This window comes from Pristiophorus japonicus, chromosome 22 (genome assembly GCF_044704955.1).
Source record: "Pristiophorus japonicus isolate sPriJap1 chromosome 22, sPriJap1.hap1, whole genome shotgun sequence".
In the NCBI taxonomy this organism is placed as follows: Eukaryota; Metazoa; Chordata; class Chondrichthyes; family Pristiophoridae; genus Pristiophorus; species Pristiophorus japonicus.
This window is the reverse complement of record NC_091998.1, coordinates 43,473,812-43,499,305: the sequence shown is the minus strand read 5'-3', so window position 1 is coordinate 43,499,305 and position 25,494 is coordinate 43,473,812. Positions and strand designations below refer to the sequence as shown.

General features: G+C 45.5%; 1 protein-coding gene across 1 annotated transcript in view; it reads right to left on the bottom strand.

Annotated features, from left to right (window-relative positions):
- The window catches only part of gnsb (glucosamine (N-acetyl)-6-sulfatase (Sanfilippo disease IIID), b), a 31,637-nt gene extending 13,052 nt beyond the window's left edge, over nt 1-18,585 (bottom strand). The window contains exons 1-4 of the mRNA XM_070865314.1: nt 18,325-18,585; nt 8,629-8,688; nt 6,803-7,006; nt 3,936-4,037 (exon numbers count right to left, since the gene is read on the bottom strand). Coding sequence (XP_070721415.1) covers nt 3,936-4,037; nt 6,803-7,006; nt 8,629-8,688; nt 18,325-18,438 — 480 coding nt within the window. The 5' untranslated portion in view covers nt 18,439-18,585. The remainder of the gene's footprint in view (nt 1-3,935; nt 4,038-6,802; nt 7,007-8,628; nt 8,689-18,324) is intronic.
- Nucleotides 18,586-25,494: the final 6,909 nt, after the last annotated feature.

Sequence of the window (25,494 nt, the reverse complement as noted above, 5' to 3'; positions counted from 1 at the left end):
ATTGCATGCACTCCTAATTTCCTGTTTGATGCCCTCCCCAACATCACTACTACTGTTTGGAGGTCTGTACACAACTCCCACTAACGATTTTTGCCCTTTAGTGTTCTGCAGCTCTACCCATATAGATTCCACATCATCCAAGCTAATGTCTTTCCTAACTATTGCATTAATCTCCTCTTTAACCAGCAATGCTACCCCACCTCCTTTTCCTTTTATTCTATCCTTCCTGAATGTTGAATACCCCTGGATGTTGAGTCCCAGCCCTGATCATCCTGGAGCCACGTCTCCGTAATCCCAATCACATCATATTTGTTAACATCTATTTGCACAATTAATTCATCCACCTTATTGCGGATACTCCTTGCATTAAGACACAAAGCCTTCTGGCTTGCTTTTTTAACACCCTTTGTTCTTTTAGAATTTTGCTGTACAGTGGCCCTTTTTGTTCTTTGCCTTGGGTTTCTCTGCCTCCACTTTTCCTCATCTCCTTTCTGTCTTTTGCTTTTGCCTCCTTTTTGTCTCCCTCTGTCTCCTGTATAGGTTCCCATCCCCCTGCAATATTAGTTTAACTCCTCCCCAACAGCACTAGCAAACACTCCCCCTAGGACATTGGTTCCGGACCTGCCCAGGTGCAGACCGTCCGGTTTGTACTGGTCCCACCTCCCCCAGAACCGGTTCCAATGCCCCAAGAATTTGAATCCCTCCCTGCTGCACCACTGCTCAAGCCATGTATTCATCTGCGCTATCCTGCGATTCCTACTCTGACTAGCACGTGGCACTGGTAGCAATCCCGAGATTACTACTTTTGAGGTCCTACTTTTTAATTTAGCTCCTAGCTCCTTAAATTCTTTTCGTAGGACCTCATCCCTTTTTTTACCTAGGTCGTTGGTACCAATGTGCACCACGACAACTGGCTGTTCTCCCTCCCATTTCAGAATGTCCTGCACCCGCTCCGAGACATCCTTGACCCTTGCACCAGGGAGGCAACATACCATCCTGGAGTCTCGGTTGCGTCCGCAGAACGCCTATCTATTCCCCTCACCATCGAATCCCCTATCACTATCGCGCTCCCACTCTTTTTCCTGCCCTCCTTTGCAGCAGAGCCACCTACGGTGCCATGAACTTGGCTGCTGCTGCCCTCCCCCTGATGAGTCATCCTCCCCAACAGTACTCAAAGCAGTGTATCTGTTTTGCAGGGGGATGACCACAGGGGACTCCTGCACTATCTTTCTTGCACTGCTCTTCCTGTTGGTCTTCCATTCCCTATCTGGCTGTGGACCCTTCTCCTGCGGTAAGACCAACTCACTACACGTGAACCTGTATAAAACACTGGTTCAGCCTCAACTGGAGTATTGTGTCCAATTCTGGGCACCGCACTTTAGGAAGGATGGGAAGGCCTTAGAGAGGGTGCAGAAAAGATTTACGAGAATGATTCCAGGGGCTTCAGTTACGGGAATAGACTGGAGAAGCTGGGGTTGTTCTCCTTAGAGCAGAGAAGAGGAAATTTGATAGAGGTGTTCAAATTATGAGAGGTCTGGATAGAGTAGAGTAGAGTAGAGTAAGAGATCTGGAGAGAGATCTGGAGAGAGATCTGGAGAGAGAAAGAGAGAGAAGAGAAGAGAGAGAAAGAGAGAGAGAGAGAGAGAGAAAGAGAAGAGAAAGAGAGAGAAAGAGAGAGAAAGAGAGAGAAAGAGAGAGAAAGAGAGAGAAAGAGAGAGAAAGAGAGAGAAAGAGAGAGAAAGAGAGAGAAAGAGAGAGAGAGAGAAAGAGAGAGAAAGAGAGAGAAAGAGAGAGAAAGAGAGAGAAAGAGAGAGAAAGAGAGAAAGAGAGAGAAAGAGAGAGAGAGAGAGAAAGAGAGAGAAAGAGAGAGAAAGAGAGAGAAAGAGAGAGAAGAGAGAGAAAGAGAGAGAAAGAGAAAGAGAAAGAAACTGTTCCCATTGGTGAAGGGTCGAGAACCAGGGGGATACAGATTTAAGGTGATTGGCAGAAGAGCCAAAGACGACGAGAAAAAAAAAACTTAAAAAAAAAAAAAAGCAGCAAGTGGTTAGGATCTGGAATGCGCTGCCCGAAAGGAGTGGTGGAGGCAGACTCAATCGCTGCTTTCAAAAGGAAGTTGGATAAGTAGCTGAAGAAAAAAAATGTGCAGGGCTACGGGGAGTGGGACTAGCTGAAGTGCGTTTGCCAGAGAGCTGGCACGGGCGCAACGGTGCAAATGGCTTCCTTCTGTGCTGTAACCATTCTAGAATTCTACCCTCATCTTTGAAGGACAGAATGTCTTTCACCATGGCGCTGCCTGCTTATTAAATCTATTGAACCCAGCTGTTAAGTATCCACAGCTTCCACTTCCAACGTCAGGAACAATCAATCGCATGCCTAACAAGACTAGGTGGAGATTGGCTCAAACTTACCAAGGGATTAAAAGTCTACCTCAGTTAACTTTCCAGAGTCTTTTAACTTATTGGGATGGAAGAGTGGCTACGTTGGTTAGATAAAAAAAAAGTGGAGAGTTAGCAGCATTCTTTGCCAAGACTTCCTCTTGGGCTTAGTACAAGGGTAAGTGGAGCCAGAAGTTTATAGCACAAGTAGCGGCAAGGTGTTGCTCAGGAGAATGAAGCGGCTGCTCGCAATAAGTTCAGAAACTGCCAGATTGTACAATAACCGGACTGAATAAATGAAAGCCCCTGCAGAGATGGATACGTGGCAATTTATCCACATTTTATGCAAACATCAGTATGTCGAGGTCGGTTAGTTCAGACTACAATCATGGCCATTGCTGGGACTGCCCCTCAGGGCTCTGGTCATAGTGCGAGGCAGAAATCCATCCCCCCACCAGCATCATTGGTAGGAGCCATGGGATGGGGCAAGTGTTAATGGAGGGAAAGGGGGAGGCAACTATAAAGGACAAATTCATTTCAAATGTAGCAACAAAAAGGGGTGAAGAAAAAAAGACTTGCATTTATATAGCGCCTTTCACGACCACTGGACGTCTAAAATTGCTTTACAGCCAATGAAGTACTTTTGGAGTGTAGTCACTGTTGTAATGTGGGAAACGCGGCAGCCAATTTGCACACAGCAAGCTCCCACAAACAGCAATGTGATAACGACCAGATAATCTGCTTTGTTGATTGAGGGATAAATATTGGCCAGGACACCGGGCATAACTCTTCTATGAAATAGTGCCCTGGGATCTTATGTCCACCTGCGAGAGCAGACAGGTCCTCGATTTAACGTCTCATCTGAAAGACGGCACCTCCGACAGTGCAGCGCTCCCTCAGCACTGCACTGAGAGTGTCAGCCTTGATTTTTTTTTGCTCAAAGTGGGACTTGAACCCACAACCTTCTGACCCAGAGGCGAGAGTGCTACCCACTGAGCCACAGCTGATGTGGCTATATATTGGTACCCCTAATAACCTGCAATTTTGTCAAGGAGAAAATCCCTGCATTTTTTCCCCCCCACAATACAAATGATGAAATGCTGAGGATACATTACGTAAATACTTGCCATAGTTTGTTTTTGTAACCATCAGTCAGTTTAATGGTGTCCCACATTGAAATTTACAATAACTTGCTGGCAGTCACCTCTTATTATTGAGCATAATGACACATCAATGACAAGAATTTTTCATTCCAAAAAGTGCAGGAATTATCGAAGCAATAATGATGGCAAACTCACACTCGTGTAGTCTTCAACATGCTGACATGTCCCAAAGCTCCTCACAGGAAGATGGGGAGTTGGAGAAAGAGAAAGGGAGGAACTAGGAACACCAAAAACAGATGTTAGGAGAAAAGTTTAGGGCAGGGACTAAAAGATAGGTCAGAGAGATTGGTTTTGAAAATTTCAGAGTGCCGATCCATGATGGCGGATGGCCAAAGACCCCATTTTAGTGACTGAAGATTTCAAAAGTGCTTTAGCTGATTTATGGAATCTTTCAAACAATCTCCCACCTAAACAAAGACAACTCATCACTTACCAGTCCATGCCAGTGATCCCAGCCCATGGGGACGTGGGCTGTTCCACCAACCGTAGAATGCCCATACTGTCAAAATAAAATAACCAGAATCAGCGACATAGGAAGATCTGGCTTGTAATTCTTTAGCTGGGTGACCAGCTTCTGTCACAGCATCTGGAAATAAACATCTGCCTATTGTTGCTGTCTGCAGAGATGAATCTTCCCCCCCCTTTTGTAGGCTTGAATATAGCAGTGGCTTGGTTGAATTATGTGCTGCCATCCTGGTGGGGTGGCAGAGGGAAAGGACGAGAATTCAGACATTTTCAGCACCATCTTAACCATCACACCCTTTATCTGGGACAATGGTTTCAATTGGGAGGCAGGTCAAAAGCTGAACATAAAATTTAGGACTTACAGATGAAGACATCAAATAGATCTCACCCTGCCCATTGCCATCCAACTCAACCAATAGTTAATCTCTTTCATTACAGCCAGACTGGGCAAGATTCAACTTTAAGCAGCGATTTACAGATAACCCGCTGAGTTTGGAATAACTTACTGGCTCAAGAATATTGCAGGAGAGATCTGGTGGGACTTGTAAAAAGACACAAGTAACTGGTCAGTCAGCAGTATGACCTTTTCATTCCCATCTTCATGCGGCATTCAGACCACAGCTGGAGAACTGCGTGCAGGTCTGGTCACCACATTACAGGGCGATTGCACTAGAGAGAGGCTACAGAGGAGATTTACAAGGATGTTGCCAGGAGAATTTTACCGATGAGGAAAGATCAGATAGGCTGGGATTGTTTTCTTTGGAACAGAAGAGGCTGAGGGGAGACCTTATTGAGGTGGATAAATTATGAAGGGCATAGATAGAGTGGATAGGGCGGGCCCATTTCCCTTAGCAGAGGGGTCTTCAACCAGGGGGCATAGATTTAAAGTAATTGGGGGGAGGTTTAAAAGGGATTTGAGGGGAAATTTCTTCACCCAGAGGGTCTGGAACTCACTGCCTGAAAGGGTGGTAGAGGCAGAAACCCTCACCACATTTAAAAAGTACTTGGATGTGCACTTGAAGTGCCGTAACCTACAGGGTTACAGACCAAGAGTTGGAAAGTGGGATTAGGTTGGATAGCTCTTTTTCGGCCGGCATGATGGGCTGAAGTGGCTTCATGCCGTACAGTAAATTTCTGTGATTTAAAAGTGTAGAGATTACAGCCAGGTTGAGAGTTCAGATTACTTCTAAATTGCAGTTGTGTTTCAAAAAGTAATTACAATGCGCTACTCGGACAGCCTTTGAAGTTAAGCATTAACGAAAAGGGATGAGAAATGTTGCAAAGATTCCAAAGCAAATCCCAACATTGCTCATTGCTCCAGCGATATCTCTCTCTCAGATCAAAGTGGGGGGTTAAGACCACCATGAATGAGGCCAGTGGATGACCCGTGTGTCAATAAGGAGATTAATCCACCTTAGTTAAACAGGTAATTTGAACAACTTCAGGGCACAGCGCACACAATAGTGTTGGGATATTTAAACACCTCTCCCCCAAGAGATGTAGAAAATGCATCAACTCACCCCACCCTCTGTACACAGTGTAGATCACTGGAACAATACAACAAACATCTTCAAATGTTTGATTACCCAACCAGAACATGTCAAACATTTGCACTGTTAGATCTGCTCAATATTTATAAGTAAGGGGCTTGGTTTATGAGCCTTTTCTTATCACCCTTCATGCTATGAAGATGCTGAAAATTCAATAGGTAGAATGTCCTCATTGTGTAGGACTTTAAAGCTCATTGAATTGGCTATTTAACCCGATCCCTTCCAACACACACCACCACCACCAATGCCTCAAGATTACACCCAGCCACAGCCAGTCTTCATTTTATATTAACATTTTTTCTGCCCAATCTCATCCCTCCTCAACTGAAGGGACTGATCAGTGCTGGGATGTAAAGTTCCACAGGTGCCAGTCTTTCACACAAGTGGCCGATTATCAAACGCGAGCCGAGATAGGAAATCAGCAAGCTATTCAACCATGTGGGGAGATTGCATTGGAGAAGAGAACTCATGGCAAACAAAATCTCGTTCCCACCCACACAACTGCACTTTTAGCAGGAGTCGCTGGATACATACCCAAAGCTAATGTTCCTTTCTAAACTAGGGGCAATCGTAGCCCCCCATTGTTATGTATGTAAACCTGTAATTACCACGTCTAACCACCAGAGGGCTTATCCCCTGGAGTCCCAAGGGATCCCACAATCCCTTGGGAGCACCTGTATATAAGGAAGCCTCACAGGCTGGAGAGGCATTCAGATCTGCAATAAAGGACTACTTACTTTGAGCTTGCAGTATCTAGTCTGATTCTTTATCCAAGACATAACACCCATCACCATAAGAAATAGGAGCAGGAGTCAGCCATTTGGCCCCTCGAGCCTGTTCCGCCACTCAATAAGATCCTGACTGATCCAATCTTGGCCTCAACTCCACTTCCCTGCCTGCAATCCATAACCCTTTACTCTCATCATTCAAAAATCGGTCTACCTCCACCTTAAATATATTCAATCACCCAGCCTCCACAGCTCTCTGGGGTAGAGAATTCCAAAGATTCATGACCCTCCAGGAGAAGAAATTCCTCCTCATTTCCATTTTAAATGGGCAGCCCCTTATTCACCACTACTGTCCCACTTGAAATCAGCCAATCAGCACAGATCAGGAGAGGGCGCCTTGGACATTCCTGCTTCAGCCAAACAAATTGTCCATGGAACCTCGCTGGAATGAAGTGGCACATTGTCAGAATAAACCATTCCAGAACACATGACCACCATTTCTTTAGTTCAAACCACGTTACCTGATTGAGGTATTTGCCTGCGTAGAAGGTCTGGTATCCTTGATTCTTCAAGTAGACAGAGAAGACCTGCGGCTCCATAACCTTCTGCCACTGAGCGCTGCTGCAGTTTCCGTCCAGCGAGTTGTTGCGCACCAGGTGATTGTGTGGATACTTCCCAGTCAAGATGGCACTGCGACTCGGACAGCACAGTGGGGTGACCGTAAACTGGAGTAGAAACGAACACTCAACAGCATCAAGAAGAGTCAAAACCAGAGGCATTTTTAGCACTAAAGCAAACTGAGTGGCATCTGCCTCATCTAATAGATCTCAAGCTTTCAGACCAGTAGGTCTAAAAGGAAACCAGCTGTTGCAGCTCTCATTGCTGCATTTGAGAGAAACGATTGAACTTTTCAAAAGCTGAATTTATTACTACCCCAGCTAATCACACTTTAAAAAGTAAATGTAGACACCTCAGAGAAGGGCCACCATACAGGACACTGATAAATATGAATGCATCTTGAAATGATTAGATGGCACCAAGATTAGGTTTAAGAGCCTGCAGATTGTAGCAAAAGGGCAGATTGAGGTCGGTGAGCTGGCACACACAGTTTCACAGTAATGAGAAAGAATGAATTAAAAATAGGACGGGGTGCAAGGAGTCTGGTTTTCAATGAAGCAAGTAGGCAGGGAGAAGGAAGAATGTGTCGGACAATATATTTGGAGTTTTAGAGGAATGAGAGAAGGCAAAAGCACATCCTCCAACAACACAGCCAGTTCTCCCTCATCATCAGTGACCTTCCAGATTTGACCAGAACCATTCCAAAGTAACAGTTAGTGTCACCTTTCCTCCAATGGCACTTCCCACTTTAAAAATAAAATTATTTCACAGGATGTGGGTGTCCCTAGCAAGACTAGCATTTATTGCCCATCCCCAATTGCTCTGGAGAAGGTGGTGGTGAACCGCCATCTTGAACCGCTGCAGTCCAGAGGTGTTTTCACAGCATTTCGGTACAGCAGAGTGGCCCACTATTTCAGTGGATAGTCAAGAGTCAACCACATTGCTGTGGGTCTGGAGTCACATATAGGCCAGACCAGATAAGGACAGCAGATTGCCTTCCCTAAAAAAAGGACATTAGTGAATCTGATAGGTTTTTAATGACAATCTGGTAATTTTTAAGCTTTTTAAATTCAAGATTTATTTAATTAACTGAATTTAAATTCCCCAGCTGCCATGGTGGGATTTGAACTCATGTCTCTGGATCATTAGTCCAGGCCTCTGGATTACTGGCCCAGTAACATAACCATCCATCATTGGCAGTCCCTCAAAATCGAGGGAGACTTGCTTCCACTAGAGTTCTTTGGTGGCTCATATGGAAATTACAGTCTCGGTCACAGATGTGACAGACAGTGGTTGAAGGAAGGGGTGGGTGGAGAGTCTGGTTTGCCTGTACAATATACCTGTTCCATTGAGCTACAATATGCAAGATACTGGAAAAACAGTTCCAATCACAGATTTTCCTCTCCAACACCCAAGATAGCACTCGCCTTAGCGCTATCTTGGGCTTACAGCTGTGGACAGGCCACTGGTGCAGAAGCCGTACACAAGCCTTGCTGTCGCAGAGCTGAGCAGAAGTTATCACTGTGATCCTGGACTTGGATCAAGCAGCAGACGACATGCAAGCTACCAGCCCATCGCATCAAACTAATCAAAAACGGCATAATTTTCATCCATTTGGCCAATTTCCACAGGCCCCTTTCACTACACAGCAAACATGTCCAATGCGTACAGTGAAGTATTTGATGAACCAACAAGTAATGAGATGCACAGTAACAATGAGTTTACTTACTGCATTAGTGAACGTAACCCCTTTATCTCCAATTAAGGTCAGAGTCTTCTTCATGGGAGTCTGAAACAGCAGCATACCACACAGTGAGTGACATTATACAGAGCATTACAGAAGTCAGGATGTACTCCAATTAAACTTTACAGTTTCAAGAAGTAGAATGAATAGAACAATGTGGTGCTGCAGATAGTGGAGATAACTGCAAGTGTCCAAGACTGCCTGAGCCAGATTACTGCTGCACCATGGTGAGTCAGAGCAGGGGAAAAGCCATTCAGCCCATCAAACCTGCTCCTTATAGACCACAGACCACAGACAAACTCATCAGGAACTCCACCTTAACCATTTAATCTGCAGAAAAAACATTCAAAATAAATAATCTGAGTTGCAAAACTAATCAAAAACTGCATCATTTTCATCCATTTGGCCAATTTCCACAGTCCCCTCCCACCACACAGCAAACACGTCCAATGCGTACAGTGAAGTATTTGATGATCTTAAAACCTCCAATGTAATTTTCAGACAGATGATATTTAATGTACAAGGACAAAATAAAAAGAAACATGTATAATCTGTACACAATACTCTTTGTTTGTGAATAACCTTGAAAGTTCAGCATCAAGTATCTGGGTTTACAAGTTCCTTTGCCCGTGATGAAACAGCAGAAAATAAAACATTGGACTGGTACTTCCTCGAATTAGAGACACAGCAATCCTTGGAAATCGGCACAGTATCAGTGATCGTGTGAATCTTGAAACGTCAACACATTTCTGAACTCGACAAAAACAAAAAAGATTGTTTTAAGAACATAAGAACACAAAAAATGGGAGGAGTAGTAGGCCATAAGGCCCCTCGAGCCTGCTCCACTGTTCAATAAGATCATGGCTGATCTGATCTTGGCCTCAACTCCACTGTTCTGCCTGTTCACTATAACCCTCGACTGCCCTCAACCTAGTGAGCCTTCTCGGAACTGTCTCCAATGCAAGTATATCCCTCCTTAAACAAGGAAACCAAAACTTTACACAGTACTATAGATGTGGTCTCACCAACAGCCTGTACAGTTGTATCAAGACTTTCCTACTTTTATACTCCATCCCCCTTGCAATAAAAGTCAACATTCTATTTGCTTTCCCGATTACTTGCTGCACCTGCATGCTAACTTTTTATGTTTCATGTATGAGGACCCCCAGATCCCTCTGTACCGCAACCTCTCTCCATTTGAATAATATTCTGTAGTCTCTCTCCATTTAAATAATAGTTCTGCCTTTTACTTGAGAGAACATCAGTTGCATGCCGCTAGCATCACTTCGTAACAGTCTAATGGTTCCCTGGTTTATTCGGAATTACATATGGTCTGCTGGAAACAACAAGTCTTTATCTTGCAGTAGCAGAGCCAGTGAGGGAGAGCTGTCATGATATCAAATATCATCAAGAACAGAACTAGACAATTGAGCCTGTTCTGCCATTAGTTAGATCATCTCTCACTAAGGTCGGACAAATTTGAATTCAGGGCTCGGCCAAAACCTACTGCAAATAATTTAACTCACTTAAACTTACAAGTACATTCTTGCTATTGAGGGAGTGCAGAGAAGGTTCACCAGACTGATTCCCAGGATAGCAGGACTGACATATGAGACGACACTTGATCGACTAGGCTTATATTCACTGGAGTTTAAAAGAATGAGAGGGGATCTCATAGAAACATAAAATTCTGGCGGGACGGGACAGGTTAGATGCAGGAAGAATGTTCCCGATGTTGGGGAAGTCCAGAACCAGGGGTCACAGTCTAAGGATAAGGGGTAAGCCATTTAGGACTGATGAGGAGAAACTTCTTCACTCGGAGAGTTGTTAACCTGTGGAATTCCCTACTGCAGAGAGTTGTTGATGCCAGTTCATTAGATATATTCAAGAGGGAGTTAGATATGGCCCTTACAGCTAAAGGGATATGGAGAGAAAGCAGGAAAAGGGTACTGAGGTGAATGATCAGCCATGATCTTACTGAATTGTGGTGCAGGCTCGAAGGGCCTATTTTCTATGTTTCTATTCCCGATCGCAATTGCGTTGCCACTTTGAGTCATAGGCCTCAACTGGAGTATTGTGTCCAATTCTGGGTATCACACTTTAGGAAGAATTTCAAGGCAATAGGATATTTACCAGAATTGTCCCAAGGGTGAGGGACTTCAGTTACATTCAGAGACTAGAGAAGCTGGGTTGTTCACCTTAGAGCAGAGAAGGCCAACAGGGGATTTGATAGGTGTTTAAAATTCTGAAGGGTTTTTAATAAGAGTAAAGAAACTGATTCCGCTGGCAAAAGGGTCAGTAACCAAAGGATACAGATTTAAGGTCATTATATAACAAGGTTCTGCACTAAACTGCAATGTGCAAATCACTTATAAGCCCCAAACAAAGATTTCTTGGTTCGAGAGGATTTTGTGCAGACAAAAAAAAGTGACAATTGTAAATTAAATTAATGGTCATGGAGTACAATAATTCATAGCTATTCTACGTTAGAATTTACGGAGTGGAGATCAGCCATGATCTAACTAATGGCAGAACAGGCTCAATTGTCTAGTTCTGTTCTTGATGATATTTGATAGAAACACATCATAAGAGTCCCTCAGAATCGAGGAAGACTTGCTTCCACGCCTGAAGTGAGTTCTTTAGTGGCTGAACAGTCCAATACGAGAGCCACAGATAGTCGTTGAGGGAAGGGGTGGGACTGGTTTACCACATGCTCCTTCCACTGCCTCCGCTTGATTTCTGCATGCTCTCAGCGATGAGACTCGAGGTGCTCAGCGCTCTCCCGGATGCACTTCCTCCACTTAGGGTGGTCTTAGGCCAGGGACTCCCAGGCGTCAGCGGGGATGTTACACTTTATCAGGGAGGCTTTGAGGGTGTCCCACCTATCAAATATACAGCAGGCATAAAAGGAGACATTTGGGGTTGGGGGGGGGGGAAGAATAAAGAGCAGAGTTTTGAAATAATGACCTGGATGTTGCAGTCAGTGGCAAACATTCATCTGCTGCTGAAGCCCTCATCCATGCTTTAGTTACCTCGAGACTGGACTATTCCAACGCACTCCTGACTGGCCCCTCACATTCTACCCTACGTAAACTAGAAGTGCCCCAAAACTCAGCTGCCTGTGTCCTAACTCACACCAAGTCCCACTCACTCATCATCGGTGGTCCCTCGAACGAGGATGACTTGCTTCCACACCAAAAGGGATGAGTTTGCAGATATTCCAGTCCTGAACTCCAGGGGTGAAGATGCCAGTGTGGATTTTAAAAAATATATAAACATGTGGTGACCGTTGCACACCAGCCACCACACGAGCTTGACAGAGTTAAGCCTTTAACCAGTGGCAAGGGTTAACCAGGACGATTGGAGACTTGCTCTGCTGCATGGACCCAGTGCGCACACATATCGCAGTGTGGGCTGCTAGTGCTGCCCCGGACACCTCCGCCACAATCTCCCACCGCTCACCCATCAACCCGGTGCTCGCTCTCCTGCATTGACTCCTGGTTAAGCAATGCCTCGATTTCAAAATTCTCATCCTGGTTTTCAAATCACTCCATAGCCTCAGCCCTCCCAATCTCTTAATCTCCTCCAGTTCCAGAACCATCACCCCGCCCTCCAGATGTCTGCACCCCTCTAATTCTGCTCTCTTGAGCATCCCTGATTATAATGACTCAGCCATTGGTGGCTGTGCCTTCTGTTGCCAAAGCCCCAAGCTCTGGAACTCCATCTAAACCTCTCCGCCTCTCTTTCCTCCTTCAAGATGCTCCTTAAAACTTACCGCTTTGACCAAACTTTTGGTCACCTGTCCTAATTTCTACTTATGTGGCTCGGTGTCAAATTTTCTATCTCAATACGCCTGTGACGTGCCTTGGGACGTTTCACTGCATTAATGGCGCTATATAACTACAAGTTGTTGTTGTAAATTTGCCCACAGACTTCCTATGGGTTTGTGCACTGCGGTGTTTAGAAAGCCAAAACACGGGATCTGGGACCTGTATGAACAAGGAAAGCAACCGCATCTCCTTAACTAATCAGATTGAAGAATTCTTACTGAGACAGAGTCTGAACTAACAAGTGCAAGTTAGAATATTTATTCAATGCCAAGTCATGTACAGAAAGCAAAATAATGAGGCAAGGAACAACGCGATTAAGATAGGGAGAGAAGAAGAAGTTAAAAAAAATTACATTTTTAAAAATCTCCAACCATAATTAAAATCTGAAGGCATGAGACTACACATTTAGTGGGTATGTAGTGAGTAAGTACAGCAACTTCCCACCATTCCATCTGCTTTAACAGCGAGTCTCAGCGCGATACCGGTATAGTGCAGCTTCTGGAGGAGCGGGGCAACTCGCACAGCAACGTCCTGATTTCCCCGGTTAACTATGCATGTCCAGTTGCTGGAAGTTGCGGTCCGAATCACTTTTTAATAACAGTGAGCGCTGATAGCCTCACTTATTTTGGCACCTCAAGTCACTGGAGATGCATCACCGACAATGTCTCTGCAAGATCCTGCAAATCCCCTGGGAGGACAGGCGCACCAACAATCAGTGTCCTCGTCCAGGCCAACATCCCCAGCATTGAAGCACTGACCACACTCGATCAGCTCCGCTGGGCAGGCCACATAGTTCACATGCCAGATACGAGACTCCCTAAGCAAATGCTTTACGTGGAGCTCCTTCATGGTAAACGAGCCAAAGGTGGGCAGCGGAAGCGTTATAAGGACACCCCTCAAAGCCTCCCTGGTAAAGTGCGACATCACCACGGACACCTGGGAGACCCTGGCCGAAGTCCGCCCGAGGTGGAGAAAGTGCATCCGGGAGGTCGTTGAGCTCTCGAGTCTTAACGCAAAGAACGTGAAGAGGTCAAGCGCAGGCAGCGGAAGCAACGGGCGGCAAACCAGCCCCATCCACCCCTTCCCTCGATGAATGTCAGTTCCACCTGTAACAGGGTCTGTGGCTCTTGTATTGGACTGTTCAGCTATCAGAACTCACTTTGGGAGTGGAAGCAAGTACCTCGATTCCGAGGGACTGCCTATGATGATTTATTTTTTAAACTGTAAAATCCAGACTATTATGTTTACAGGAGGCGGTGTTTTTTTTTTAAAAAAGCTAAACTGGGACAGGATTACAAAACATAGCATCACCCAACCATTCAATACCCTATACAAATACACAAAGTATCAGCCAGAGAGGTTGATCAGTGTGGAGAATGCTTCATTGTATTCGAATCGATTGTTGGCAGGTGATGGAAGTTCCACATACACCTTTTCCTAAAAGCCTGGATTGCAAATGCAACGTCAATAAAACATCCTAAGCCACAGCACAATCAAAGCACAAACTGGAACACTCAGGAATGCAATTAAGAGCAAACCTAGATTACAGTGTAACTGAGCAACTGCATGGGAGAGGATAGGTTACAAACTGAACAATCCGGTAAGATGAGCAAAAGGACTTTTCTCTTGCAAACAAAGGCTTCATCCAGTAGTCCCCGTCTCAAATCATTTTTTCTTTAAAAATCAACAATCTCATTCTGGAATTAGCTTACACACAGTCAGTTGGCATCACTCTCATTGCTGACTGGGAAGGTTATGGGTTCAAGACTCTCCACAGGACTGGTGTACTGCACAGAGGGACAGGATGTGGCTGTGTGGATAGACACAACTCGCACAAACTAAACTTCAGGTCCACAGAAGAAATGTAGAGCAGAGATCATGCAGGGATGGACGGTGAGAAGAGAAACATTGTGAAATACTTGTGCTCAAAAGGTAGTGGTGGGAATGGAACAACTCCATTTCAGCATCAAGGACACCCATGTGAGGTACCAGTTATGTGCAAAGTAAAGCTTCTTCTATTTGTCCCAACAACGTACCTTAACTCCCAATCTCAGAAGCAACAACTTTTCTATTTGTCACATCAACCATTCTGTGACTTTAAGGGAGGACGGGGACCAATTTGCTCCAACTCAAATTCTCCATATTAAATATGGCACGTTGACATATCTGCTGGGAACAGTTTTGCATTGAGACTGTCCAGTTTTAAATAACTTGTATTTGTATAGCTCATCACACCCTCAGGATATTGTAACGTGAGCCAAACACTGTAGCCAAATGCCATAAACAGCAACAGACAAGTTAGCAGTTTTTGGTTGACCAGGTTTTTGGGAGAACTCCTTGAATAGCACCAAATGACCGTGTGTCCACTGGAGTTCTTTATTTTAACAGCTCATCCAAAAGACAGCACATCAGACAATGCAGCATCCATTCAGTATTGCACTGGTTGCTCAATTCGGTATTCGGCGCAGTGGCCCCGACCTGCAAGGACCATCAGCAGGTCACGGCCTTCAAAAGGAGCGGTGTGGAGCATACCACTTCAAGGTACAGTGCGAGCCGGTTCAGGTGCGAGACGGCTGTAAAGAGGGCGACTGGATTAGACGTCACCAAGCCAGGTTGCTGATTGGAGCATGGGCAGGTACAGCAGGAGTGGCGAGAGATTGTAGAGCGACGTGATCGGGGCCCAGAAGAGGAGAGGGCCCAGGGGCAGCACCAGCCAGCCCACACTGCGATATATGTGCGCGCACTAGGTCTGTGCAGCAGAGCAGGTCTCCAATCGTCTTGGTTAATCCTTGCAATTGGACCAAGACCTAGCTCGGTCAAGCCAGTGTGGTGGCTGGTATGCAACAGCCACCCCATGTTAAAAAAATCCACACACAGGCATCTTCCACCCTTCATCATGTAGTTCAGGACCTGGAATATTAGGTCCTTCATTGAAACATCTGCGAACTCATCCCTTTTTGGCATGGAAGCAAGTCATCCTCAATACAAGGGACTGCCTATGATGATGGCTGTGCTCAAGTGATGCTTGAACCCATAACCTTCTGACTCAGCAGTACTATCGACCAAGTCAAGCTAGCACACATGACCTTCATAGGCAATCTAGAGGTGGAAGCCCGCCTCTCTATCCTCCTTCAAGACACTCCTTAAAACCTACCTCTTTGACCAAGCTTTTGGTCACCTGCGCTAATTTCTACTTATGCGGTTCAGTGTCAAAGTTTTAAATCTCCTGTGACACATCCGCATGCCAGACACGACACTCAAAGCAAGCGCTCTACTCGGAACTCCTATACAGCAAGCGAGCCCCAGGTGGGCAGAGGAAACGTTTCAAGGACACCCTCAAAGCCTCCTTGATATAGTGCAACCTCCCCACTGACACCCAGGCATTCCTGGCCCAAGACCACCCCAAGTAGAGGAAGAGCATCTGGGAGGGCGCTGAGCACCTAGAGTCTGGTTGCCGAGAGCATGCAGAAAGCAAGCGCAGGCAGCGGAAGGAGCGTGCGGCAAACCAGACTCCCCACCCACCCTTTCCTTCAACCACTGACTGTCCCATCTGTGACAAAGACTGTAATTCCTGTATTGGACTGTTCAGTCACCTGAGAACTCACTTTTAGAGTGGAAGCAAGTCTTCCTCGATTTCAAGGGACTGCCTATGATGATGATGGAAGAGGTGGGAGGTTAATACAGAACCCAGTCTAGCAGCAAATTCTCTCCCTAAAAAGATAATTTCCAGTGCTGAATATTCAAGACAAAACCTTATGAAACTACAAAATAGGAAATGATAAGCTAGCACTGCCACTGACTCATATAGTGAGTGGCTTTAAACACACAGCAAGTCACAAGGTCATTTCCAGATCATGAGAAAGTAAGTGCTTTTAGACACTCTGATCAGAGGTCAATTCTCTTTATCTTTAATTGCTGAAAAATGATCACTTACTTTAATTAACAATAGTTACACAGTTCCCAGTTTTATTGCTCAACATGTATTTATATAGCACCTTCAACATAGTAACAAGGAGCATCACAGGAGTATTACAAGACAAATAATTTGACATTATATAGATATGGGCCAACAGATCCCTGGATTAAATAGGAAATTCCTCCATAGCTTCACCCCTCCTATCTCTAATCTCCTCCAGCCCCCGCCACCCCCCCTCCAGTTCTGCCCTCTTGAGCATCCCTGATTATAAAATTGCTCAACCATCGGTGGCCGTGCCTTCTGATGCCTAGGCCCCAAGCTCAAACTCCCCACCTAAACCACTCTATCCTCCTTCAAGACACACCTTAAAACAAAACAAACCTCTTTGACCAAGCTTTTGGTCACCTGCACTAATTTCTACTGTGTCAAATTTATTATCTCCTGTGGAGCACCTTGGGACGTTTCACTACGCCAAAGATGCTATATAAATACAGTTGTTGTTGTTGTTGTTGTGGTGTAAATATTGACAATCTTATTCCAATCTCTGTAACTACCTCTTGGAATCCAAGACACAAACTTGCCCTGTGGCATGCAACACACATTTATTTTTCATTGGCATTCACTTTGTTTCCAGCGTCTGTTTTTGGTCAGAGTTTAAAGAACCCTGGAAGCAAAAAACTTATTGTTTATGCTGAGGCCTGTAAAATCAAGTTTAATCAGCAATTATTTCAGAACCTTGTATTTATATAGTGCCTTTAACATAACATTTAACACTGGAGCAGAGGAGACTGAGGGGAGATTTAATTGTGTATAAAATTGAGGAGCTGAGAGAGTGGATAGGAAGGACCTATTCCCCTTAGCAGAGTGGTCAATAACCAGGGGGCATAGATTTAAAGTAATTGGTAGAAGGATTAAAGGGGAGATGAGGAAAAACAATTGCACCCAGAGGGTGGTGGGGGTCTGGAACTCACTGCCTGAAAGGGTGGTAGAGGCAGAAACCCTCACCACACTTGGATGTGCACCTGAAGTGCCATAACTTACAGGGCTACGGACAAAGAGCTGGAAAGTGGGATTAGGCTGGATAGCTCTTTTTCAACCGGCAGACATAACTTTTCTATGATTCTAATCTGGTAAAATAGTTTCATTTAGATGGTTAGGCAACCACAGCACAACTCGTGAGGTTTCTTTTTTTTTTAAAGTAACATTTTAATTACATGACAATTCAGATGTTGCAATGCACTAAACTTTATTTTGCATCAGACACACAAGGGGATAACCAAGGGCAGTAAACGTGTTAACCACATGAAGATGAGCGAGAAATATTGTATGGTTCACCTTTTAAAGACACTGGTGATTCATCAAATGGCAAGAGTCAGCAGCCATTCAAAAGTATGTTCAGGTTATAGTGGAGTAGTGATATTTGGCGAGCAGGATGGCCCACAGTTTAATGCTATTTAATTCACAAGTATACCTTTAATTTAAATGTTTTTTTATTTCTTTGCTCGTCTTTCCCTCAGCATCCCACAACTACCCAAAAAGAGAGAAAATTCCTGATCCACCATTTAGTTAGCAGTTAGCAACATTTGGCTGATGAAAACCACTGCAAATGCTGGCAATCTGAAATGAAAACAAAATGCTGGAAGCAGAGAGCTCAGCAGTCAGTATTGTGCAAGAGAAAAGTCCCAAAGAATACCAACACTAATTTTAAAGTTGCCAAACTTTTAATGCATTGTAAAACCAGAGAAAAAAACTTGGCACTGGAGTTATGGGCAAAGTTTAAGGTTAATTTTGTAAGAGCTACTCAGCCAATCACGGTGATGTTCGGTCAATGCAGAAGCTCAGAAGTGGAACCGAGCGATCAGAAGGATTGGACTGAAACAAAAGTGTTCGATTCGAAGCGAAGAGAAGCAACCTGCCAGTTCAGTCGAGACCTACCATTCCTCCCAGCTCCACGTCCTGATCGTCCGTGAGTATCAGCACGATGTTCCGCCTACTGCAATGCCCGAACCGGCAGGACACGATCAGGAGCAAAAACGCTGCCAACTTCATTATATCGGCTGGAAGACGAGCAGCTGAGCAGTCGGGACGTGCCAAATGGGTTAACAGCCCGGTATCGCAGACCTATCTCCAGTCGCTGCGGTTTCCTGGTTCTAAACTTTCTGCATAGCTGCGAAGCACGCGCAGTTTTAATAAAGCAACAGGAGGTGCATGCAATTGACAGATCACCCAACCAGTCAGCTGTTCCAACAATGTATCGGTCGCCCAATGCACTTGTTAAATTACCAATCGCGTTGGAGGGGCGGGGACGAGCGAACCCCCGCCTTCCCCTGTTATTTATTACCATAGATGGGCGTGGTCAGAGCAAAAGGTATGAGGGACTGGGAATTTCACCCTCACAGTGCTGTCAACCTCAGGGATTCATATACATTCCTCTCCAGGCTGGTGACCATTTTTAGTTAAAACCTCAAAAAGTATCTTAAATAAATGTAGACAGTGACAAAGCCATTACTTATTGGATCCAAGCTTCAGATGAGAAAAACATAGAAAATAGTTGCAGGAGCAGGCCATTCGGCCCTTCGAGCCTGCACCACCATTCAATAAGATCATGGCTGATCATTCCCTCAGTACCCCTTTCCTGCTTTACATAGAAACATAGAAAATAGATGCAGGAGTAGGCCATTCGGCCCTTCGAGCCTGCACCGCCATTCAATAAGATCATGGCTGATCATTCCCTCAGTACCCCTTTCCTGCTTTCTCTCCATACCCCTTGATCCCTTTAGCAGTAAGGACCATATCTAACTCCCTCTTGAATATATCCAACGAACTGGCATCAACAACTCTCTGCTGTAAGGAATTCCACAGGTTAACAACTCTCTGAGTGAAGAAGTTTCTCCTCATCTCGATCCTTAGACTGTGACCCCTGGTTCTGGACTTCCCCAACATCGGGAACATTCTTCCTGCATCTAACCTGTCCAGTCCCGTCAGAATTTTATATGTTTCTATGAGATCCCCTCTCATCCTTCTAAACTCCAGTGAATACAGGCCCAGTCGATCCAGTCTCTCCTCATATGTCAGTCCTGCCATCCCGGGAATCAGTCTGGTGAACCTTCTCTGCACTCCCTCAATAGCAAGAACGTCCTTCCTCAGATTAGGAGACCAAAACTGAACACAATATTCCAGGTGAGGCTTCATCAAGGCCCTGTAGAACTGCAGTAAGACCTCCCTGTTCCTATACTCAAATCCCCTAGCTATGAAGGCCAACATACATTTGATTTCTTCACCACCTGCTGAACCTGTATGCCAGCTTTCAATGACTGACCATCAGCCGGTCCAGGCAGCGGGCGGTCGAGGGGGTCGTTCAACCTGACTGCCTGCCTCTCTTCCGCTCTTACATCCAGTCCAGGGTGTCCTTGGAGATGGAGCACGCGGTGTCCACCGGTACGCTCGCGGCCTTCCGCGAGAGGTGGGCACCGGAGGGACTGGAGTGCATCATCACGCCCGGCAACCAAATTTTAATTTGATTTTACGTTTTAAAGTTTAATTTGTTTTAATTGCCGGTGCTTTTAGTGTCCCCCTCCCCTTTTATAGGGGGCACTTGGAAAAAAATTGAATTCTGTGCCAAAAAAAAAGGCATTGTAAATGTTGGTGTTTCCCCCAGATCGGGGGGCACGGTTTAATGTTTTTTTTTTCCATTAACTCCCTAAAAGAGTTTCAATGACTGATGTACCATGACACCCAGGTCTCACAGCACCTCCCCTTTTCCTAATCTGCCGCCATTTACATAATATTCTGCCTTCGTGTTTTTGCCACCAAAGTGGATACCCTCACATTTATCCACATTATACTGCATCTACCATGCGTTTGCCCACTCACCTAACCTGTCCAAGTCACCCTGCAGCCTTTTAGCGTCCTCCTCACAGCTCACACTGCCACCCAGCTTAATGTCATCTGCAAACTTGGAGATATTACACTCAATTCCCTCATCCAAATCACTAATGTATATTGTAAATAGCTGGGTTCCTACGGTACTCCAGTAATCACTGCCTGCCATTCTGAAAAGGACCCATTTATCCCGACTCTCTGTTTCCTGTCTGCCAACCGGTTCTCTGTCCACGTCAGTACATTACCCCAAATACTATGTGCTTTAATTTTGCACACCAATCTCTTGTGTGGGTCCTTGTCAAAAGCCTTTTGAAAGTCCAAATACACCACATCCACTGGTTCTCCCTTGTCCACTCTACCAGTTAACTCCTCAAAAAATTCTAGAAGATTTGTCAAGCAGGATTTCCCTTTCATAAATCCATGCTGACTTAGACCGATCCCGTCACTGCTTTCCAAATGTGCTGCTTTTTCATCTTTAATAATTGATTCCAATAATTTTCCCCACTACTGATGTCAGGCTAACAGGTCTATAATTACCCGTTTTCTCTCTCCATCCTTTCTTAAAAAGTGGTGTTACATTAGCTACCCTCCAGTCCATAGGAACCGATCCAGAGTTGATAGACTGTTGGAAAATGATCACCAATACATCCACTATTTCTAGGGCTACTTCCTTAAGTACTCTGGGATGCAGACTATTAGGCCCCGGGAATTTATCGGCCTTCAATCCCATCAATTTCATGACTAATAAGGATTTCCTTCAGTTCCTCCTCACTATACCCTCGGTTCCCTAGTATTTCCAGAAGGTTATTTGTGTCTTCCTTCGTGAAGACAGAACCAAAGTATTTGTTTAACTGGTTTAACATTTCTTTGTTCCCCATTATAAATTCACCTGATTCTGACTGCAAGTGACCTACGTTTGTCTTCACTAATCTTTGTCTCTTCACGTATCAATAGAAACTTTTGCAGTCAGTTTTTATGTTCCCAGCAAGCTTCCTCTCATACTCTATTTTCCCTCTCCTAATTAAACCCTTTGTCCTCCTCTGCTGTATTACAAAATTCTCCCAGTCCTCAGGTTTGCTGCTTTTTCTGGCCAATTTATATGCCTCTTCCTTGGATTTAACAATATCCTTAATTTCCCTTGTTAGTCACAGTTGAGCCACCTTCCCCGTTTTATTTTTACTCCACACAGGGATGTACAATTTTTGAAGTTCATCCATGTGATCTTTAAATGTTTGCCATTGCTTATTCACCGTCAACCCTTTAAGTATCACTCGCCAGTCCATTCTAGCCAATTCACGTTTCATACCATCAAAGTTACCTTTCCTTAAGTTCAGGACCCTAGTCTCTGAATTAACTGTGTTACTCTCCATCTTAATAAAGAATTCTACCATATTATGGTCACTCTTCCCCAAGGAGCCTCACACAACAAGATTGCTAATTAGTCCTTTCTCATTATACATCACCCAGTCTAGGATGGCCAGCCCTCTAGTTGGTTCTTCGAAATAATGGTCTAGAAAATCATCCCTAATACACTCCAGGAAATCCTCCTCCACAGCATTGCTACCAGTTTGTTAGCCCAATTAATATGTAGATTAACTGCTGTACCTTTTGTTGTGCACCTGTAAAGCATGCACTCCCATATTTTGCCACCAGGGAGCGCATCCCCTGAAGTACCAAGGGATCCCAGCATCCCTTGGAGCACTGTACATAAGCCGGCCCCTAAGGCCTGTTCCTCACTCTGGAGTGTCTTAATAAAGATTGAGGTCACTGTTACTTTAACCTCCCTGTGTGCAGTCTCATTTGTGTTAGGAACACAATAACTGGCGATGAATATACGAATCCAACGCAAAGATGCAGCAAACTGTGGGCATCCCAGAGAAGTTCTCGGAGGGTGAGGACTGGGAAACCTATGTCGAACGGCTAGACCAGTACTTTGTAGCCAACGAGCTGGACGGAGAAGGAAGCGCTGCAAAAAGGAGAGCGGTCCTCCTCACGGCCTGCGGGGCACCGATCTATAGCCTCATGAAGAATCTTCTGGCTCTGGTGAAACCCACAGATAAGTCGTATGAGGAGCTGTGTACACTGGTTTGTGAGCATCTTAACCCGAGGGAGAGCGTGCTGATGGCGAGGTATCGGCTCTACACGTGCCAGTGATCTGAAGGTCAGGAAGTGGCGAGCTACGTCGACGAGCTAAGGCGACTTGCAGGACAATGTGAGTTTGATGGCTACCTGGAGCAGATGCTCAGAGACTTTTTTGTACTGGGCATTGGCCACGAGACCATCCTACTAAAACACTGACCCTCAGTAAGGCCATTGCGATAGCACAGGCGTTTATTATTGTGTTCCTAACACAGATGAGGCTGCACACAGGGAGGTTAAAGTAACAGTTACCTCAGTCTTTAATAAGACACTCCAGAGTGAGGAACTGGCCTTAGGGGCCGGCTTATATACAGTGTTCCCAAGGGATGCTGGGATCCCTTGGGACTTCAGGGGATGAGCTCCCTAGTGGCGGACCATGGGAGTGCATGCTTTACAGATACACAACATTTATGTCCACCAGTGATAACACCAAACAAATCTCTCAGCACACAAGTGCTAGCAATGTTCATAAATTAACTGGAACTGTGCTTGCGAGCAGAAATGTACAGGGCAGAAATCACGAGTCTGTAACTGCCAGCAGGCCTCAAGTGACCCAGATGACTCAGAATCCGCAACAAAGGATGAATGCAAGGCAATTCACACCTTGTTGGCATTGTGGAGGCTTCCATTCAGCCTATTCATGCCGCTTCAAAGGGTATGTTTGCAAGAACTGTGGAATAATGGGGCACCTCCAACGAGCTGGCAAACTTATTGATGATAACGCAGACCGCAGATTTGTTGATGGTCATGGAAGCATTTGAAAATGATAAATCACCTGTCACGGCCCACCAGATTAGGACTTGGACCAGCCAAGATCCTCTGCTGTCCCTAGTAAAAAACTGTGTACTGCATGGGAGCTGAGCCAGCATCCCCGTTGAAATGCAAGAGCTAATCAAGCCGTTCCAGCGGCGAGAGGACGAGCTGTCCATTCAGGCAGACTGCCTGTTGTGGGGTAATCGCGTAGTGCTACCAAAAAAGGGCAGGGAGATGTTCATCTCAGATCTCCACAGCACACACCTGGGTATAGTAATGATAAAAGCGATAGCCAGATCCCACGTGTGGTGGCCCGGTATCGATTCTGACTTAAGAGTCCTGTGTACGGCAATGCAGTATGTGTGCTCAGTTGAGCAACGCGCCCAGAGAGGCACCACTAAGTTTGTGGTCCTGGTCCTCCAAACCATGGTCGAGGATCCATGTCGACTATGCGGGCCCGTTTCTCGGTAAAATGTTCCTGGTGGTGGTGGATGCTTTTTCAAAATGGATTGAATGTGAAATAATGTCGGGAAGCACCGCCACCGCCACCATTGAAAGCCTGAGGGCCATGTTTGCCACCCACGGCCTGCCTGACATACTGGTCACTGACAACGGGCCATGTTTCACCAGTGCCGAATTTAAAGAATTCATGACCCGCAATGGGATCAAACATGTCACCTCGGTCCTTTTTAAACCAGCCTCCAATGGGCAGGCAGAGCGGGCAGTACAAACAATCAAATAGAGCCTTAAACAAGTCACAGAAGGCTCACTCCAAACCCACCTGTCCCGAGTACTGCTCAGCTACCGCACGAGACCCCACTCGCTCATAAGAGTGCCCCCGGCTGAGCTACTCATGAAAAGGACATTTAAAACCAGACTCTCGCTAGTCCACCCCAACCTGCATGATCAGGTAGAGAGCAGATGGCAGCAACAAAATGTAAACGATGGTCGCGCCACTGTGTCACGGGAAATTGATCTGAATAACCCTGTGTATGTGCTAAACTATGGACATTGTCCCAAGTGGTTTGCGGGCACGGTGATAGCTAAAGAAGGGAGTAGGGTGTTTGTAGTCAAACAAGACAATGGACAAATTTGCAGAAAGCACCTGGATCAAAGGAGGCTGCGGTTCACAGACTGCCCTGAACAACCCACAGCAGACACCACCTTTCTCGAGCCCACAACACACACCCAAAGGATCAATGACACCACCCCAGACCAGGAAATCAAACCCATCACGCCCAACAGCCCAGCAAGGCCAGGCTCACCCAGCAGCCCTGCAGGGCCAACAACACGCCAGCCCAGCGAGGGCACAGCCAACACACCAGAACAGACATTTGTGCCGAGGCGGTCCACCAGGGAAAGAAAGGCTCCCGACCGCCTCACTTTGTAAATAATTTTCACTTTGACTTTGGCGGGGAGTGATGTTGTGTATCTGTAAAGCATGCACTCCCATATTCCGCCACCAGGGAGCGCATCCCCTGAAGTTCCAAGGGATCCCAGCATCCCTTGGGAGCACTGTATATAAGCCGGCCCCTAAGGCCTGTTCCTCACTCTGGCGTGTCTTAATAAAGACTGAGGTCACTGTTACTTAAACCTCCCTGTGTGTAGTCTCATCTGTGTTCGGAACACAATACCTTTATTGCATGCATCCCTAATTTCTTGTTTGATGCTGTCCGCAACCTCACTACTACTGTTTGGTGGTCTGTACACAACTCCCACGAGCGTTTTCTGCCCTTTGGTATTCCGTAGCTCCACCCATACCGATTCCACATCATCCAAGCTAATATCCTTCCCTACTATTGCATTAATCTCTCCATACCCCTTGATCCTTTAGCCATCGGGGCCATATCTAACTCCCTCTTGAATATATCTAATGAACTGGTTTCAACAACTCTCTGTGGTACAGAATTCCACAGGTTAACAACTCTCTGAGTGAAGCAGTTTCTCCTCATGTTGGTCCTAAATGGCTTACCCCTTATCCTTAGACTGTGACCCCTGGTTCTGGACTTCCCCAACATCGGGAACACTCTTCCTGCATCTAACCTGGATCTAACCAAGAAAGCCTTGGATTTATATAGCACCTTTCACGACCACCGAACATCTCAAAACGCTTTACAGTCAATGGAATACTTTTTGGAATGTAATCACTGTTGTAATGTGGGAAACGTGGCAGCCAATTTGCGCAAATTCCCACAAATAGCAAATGTGATCATGACCAGAGAAGTTAGATTGCAATCTAGCTTATTGGCTGCGGTGGACATTAAAGATGGATTGGCACTAGTCCAGTGTTGTCCAATAGAAATAACTGACTAGCCACAGATGTGGCTATGG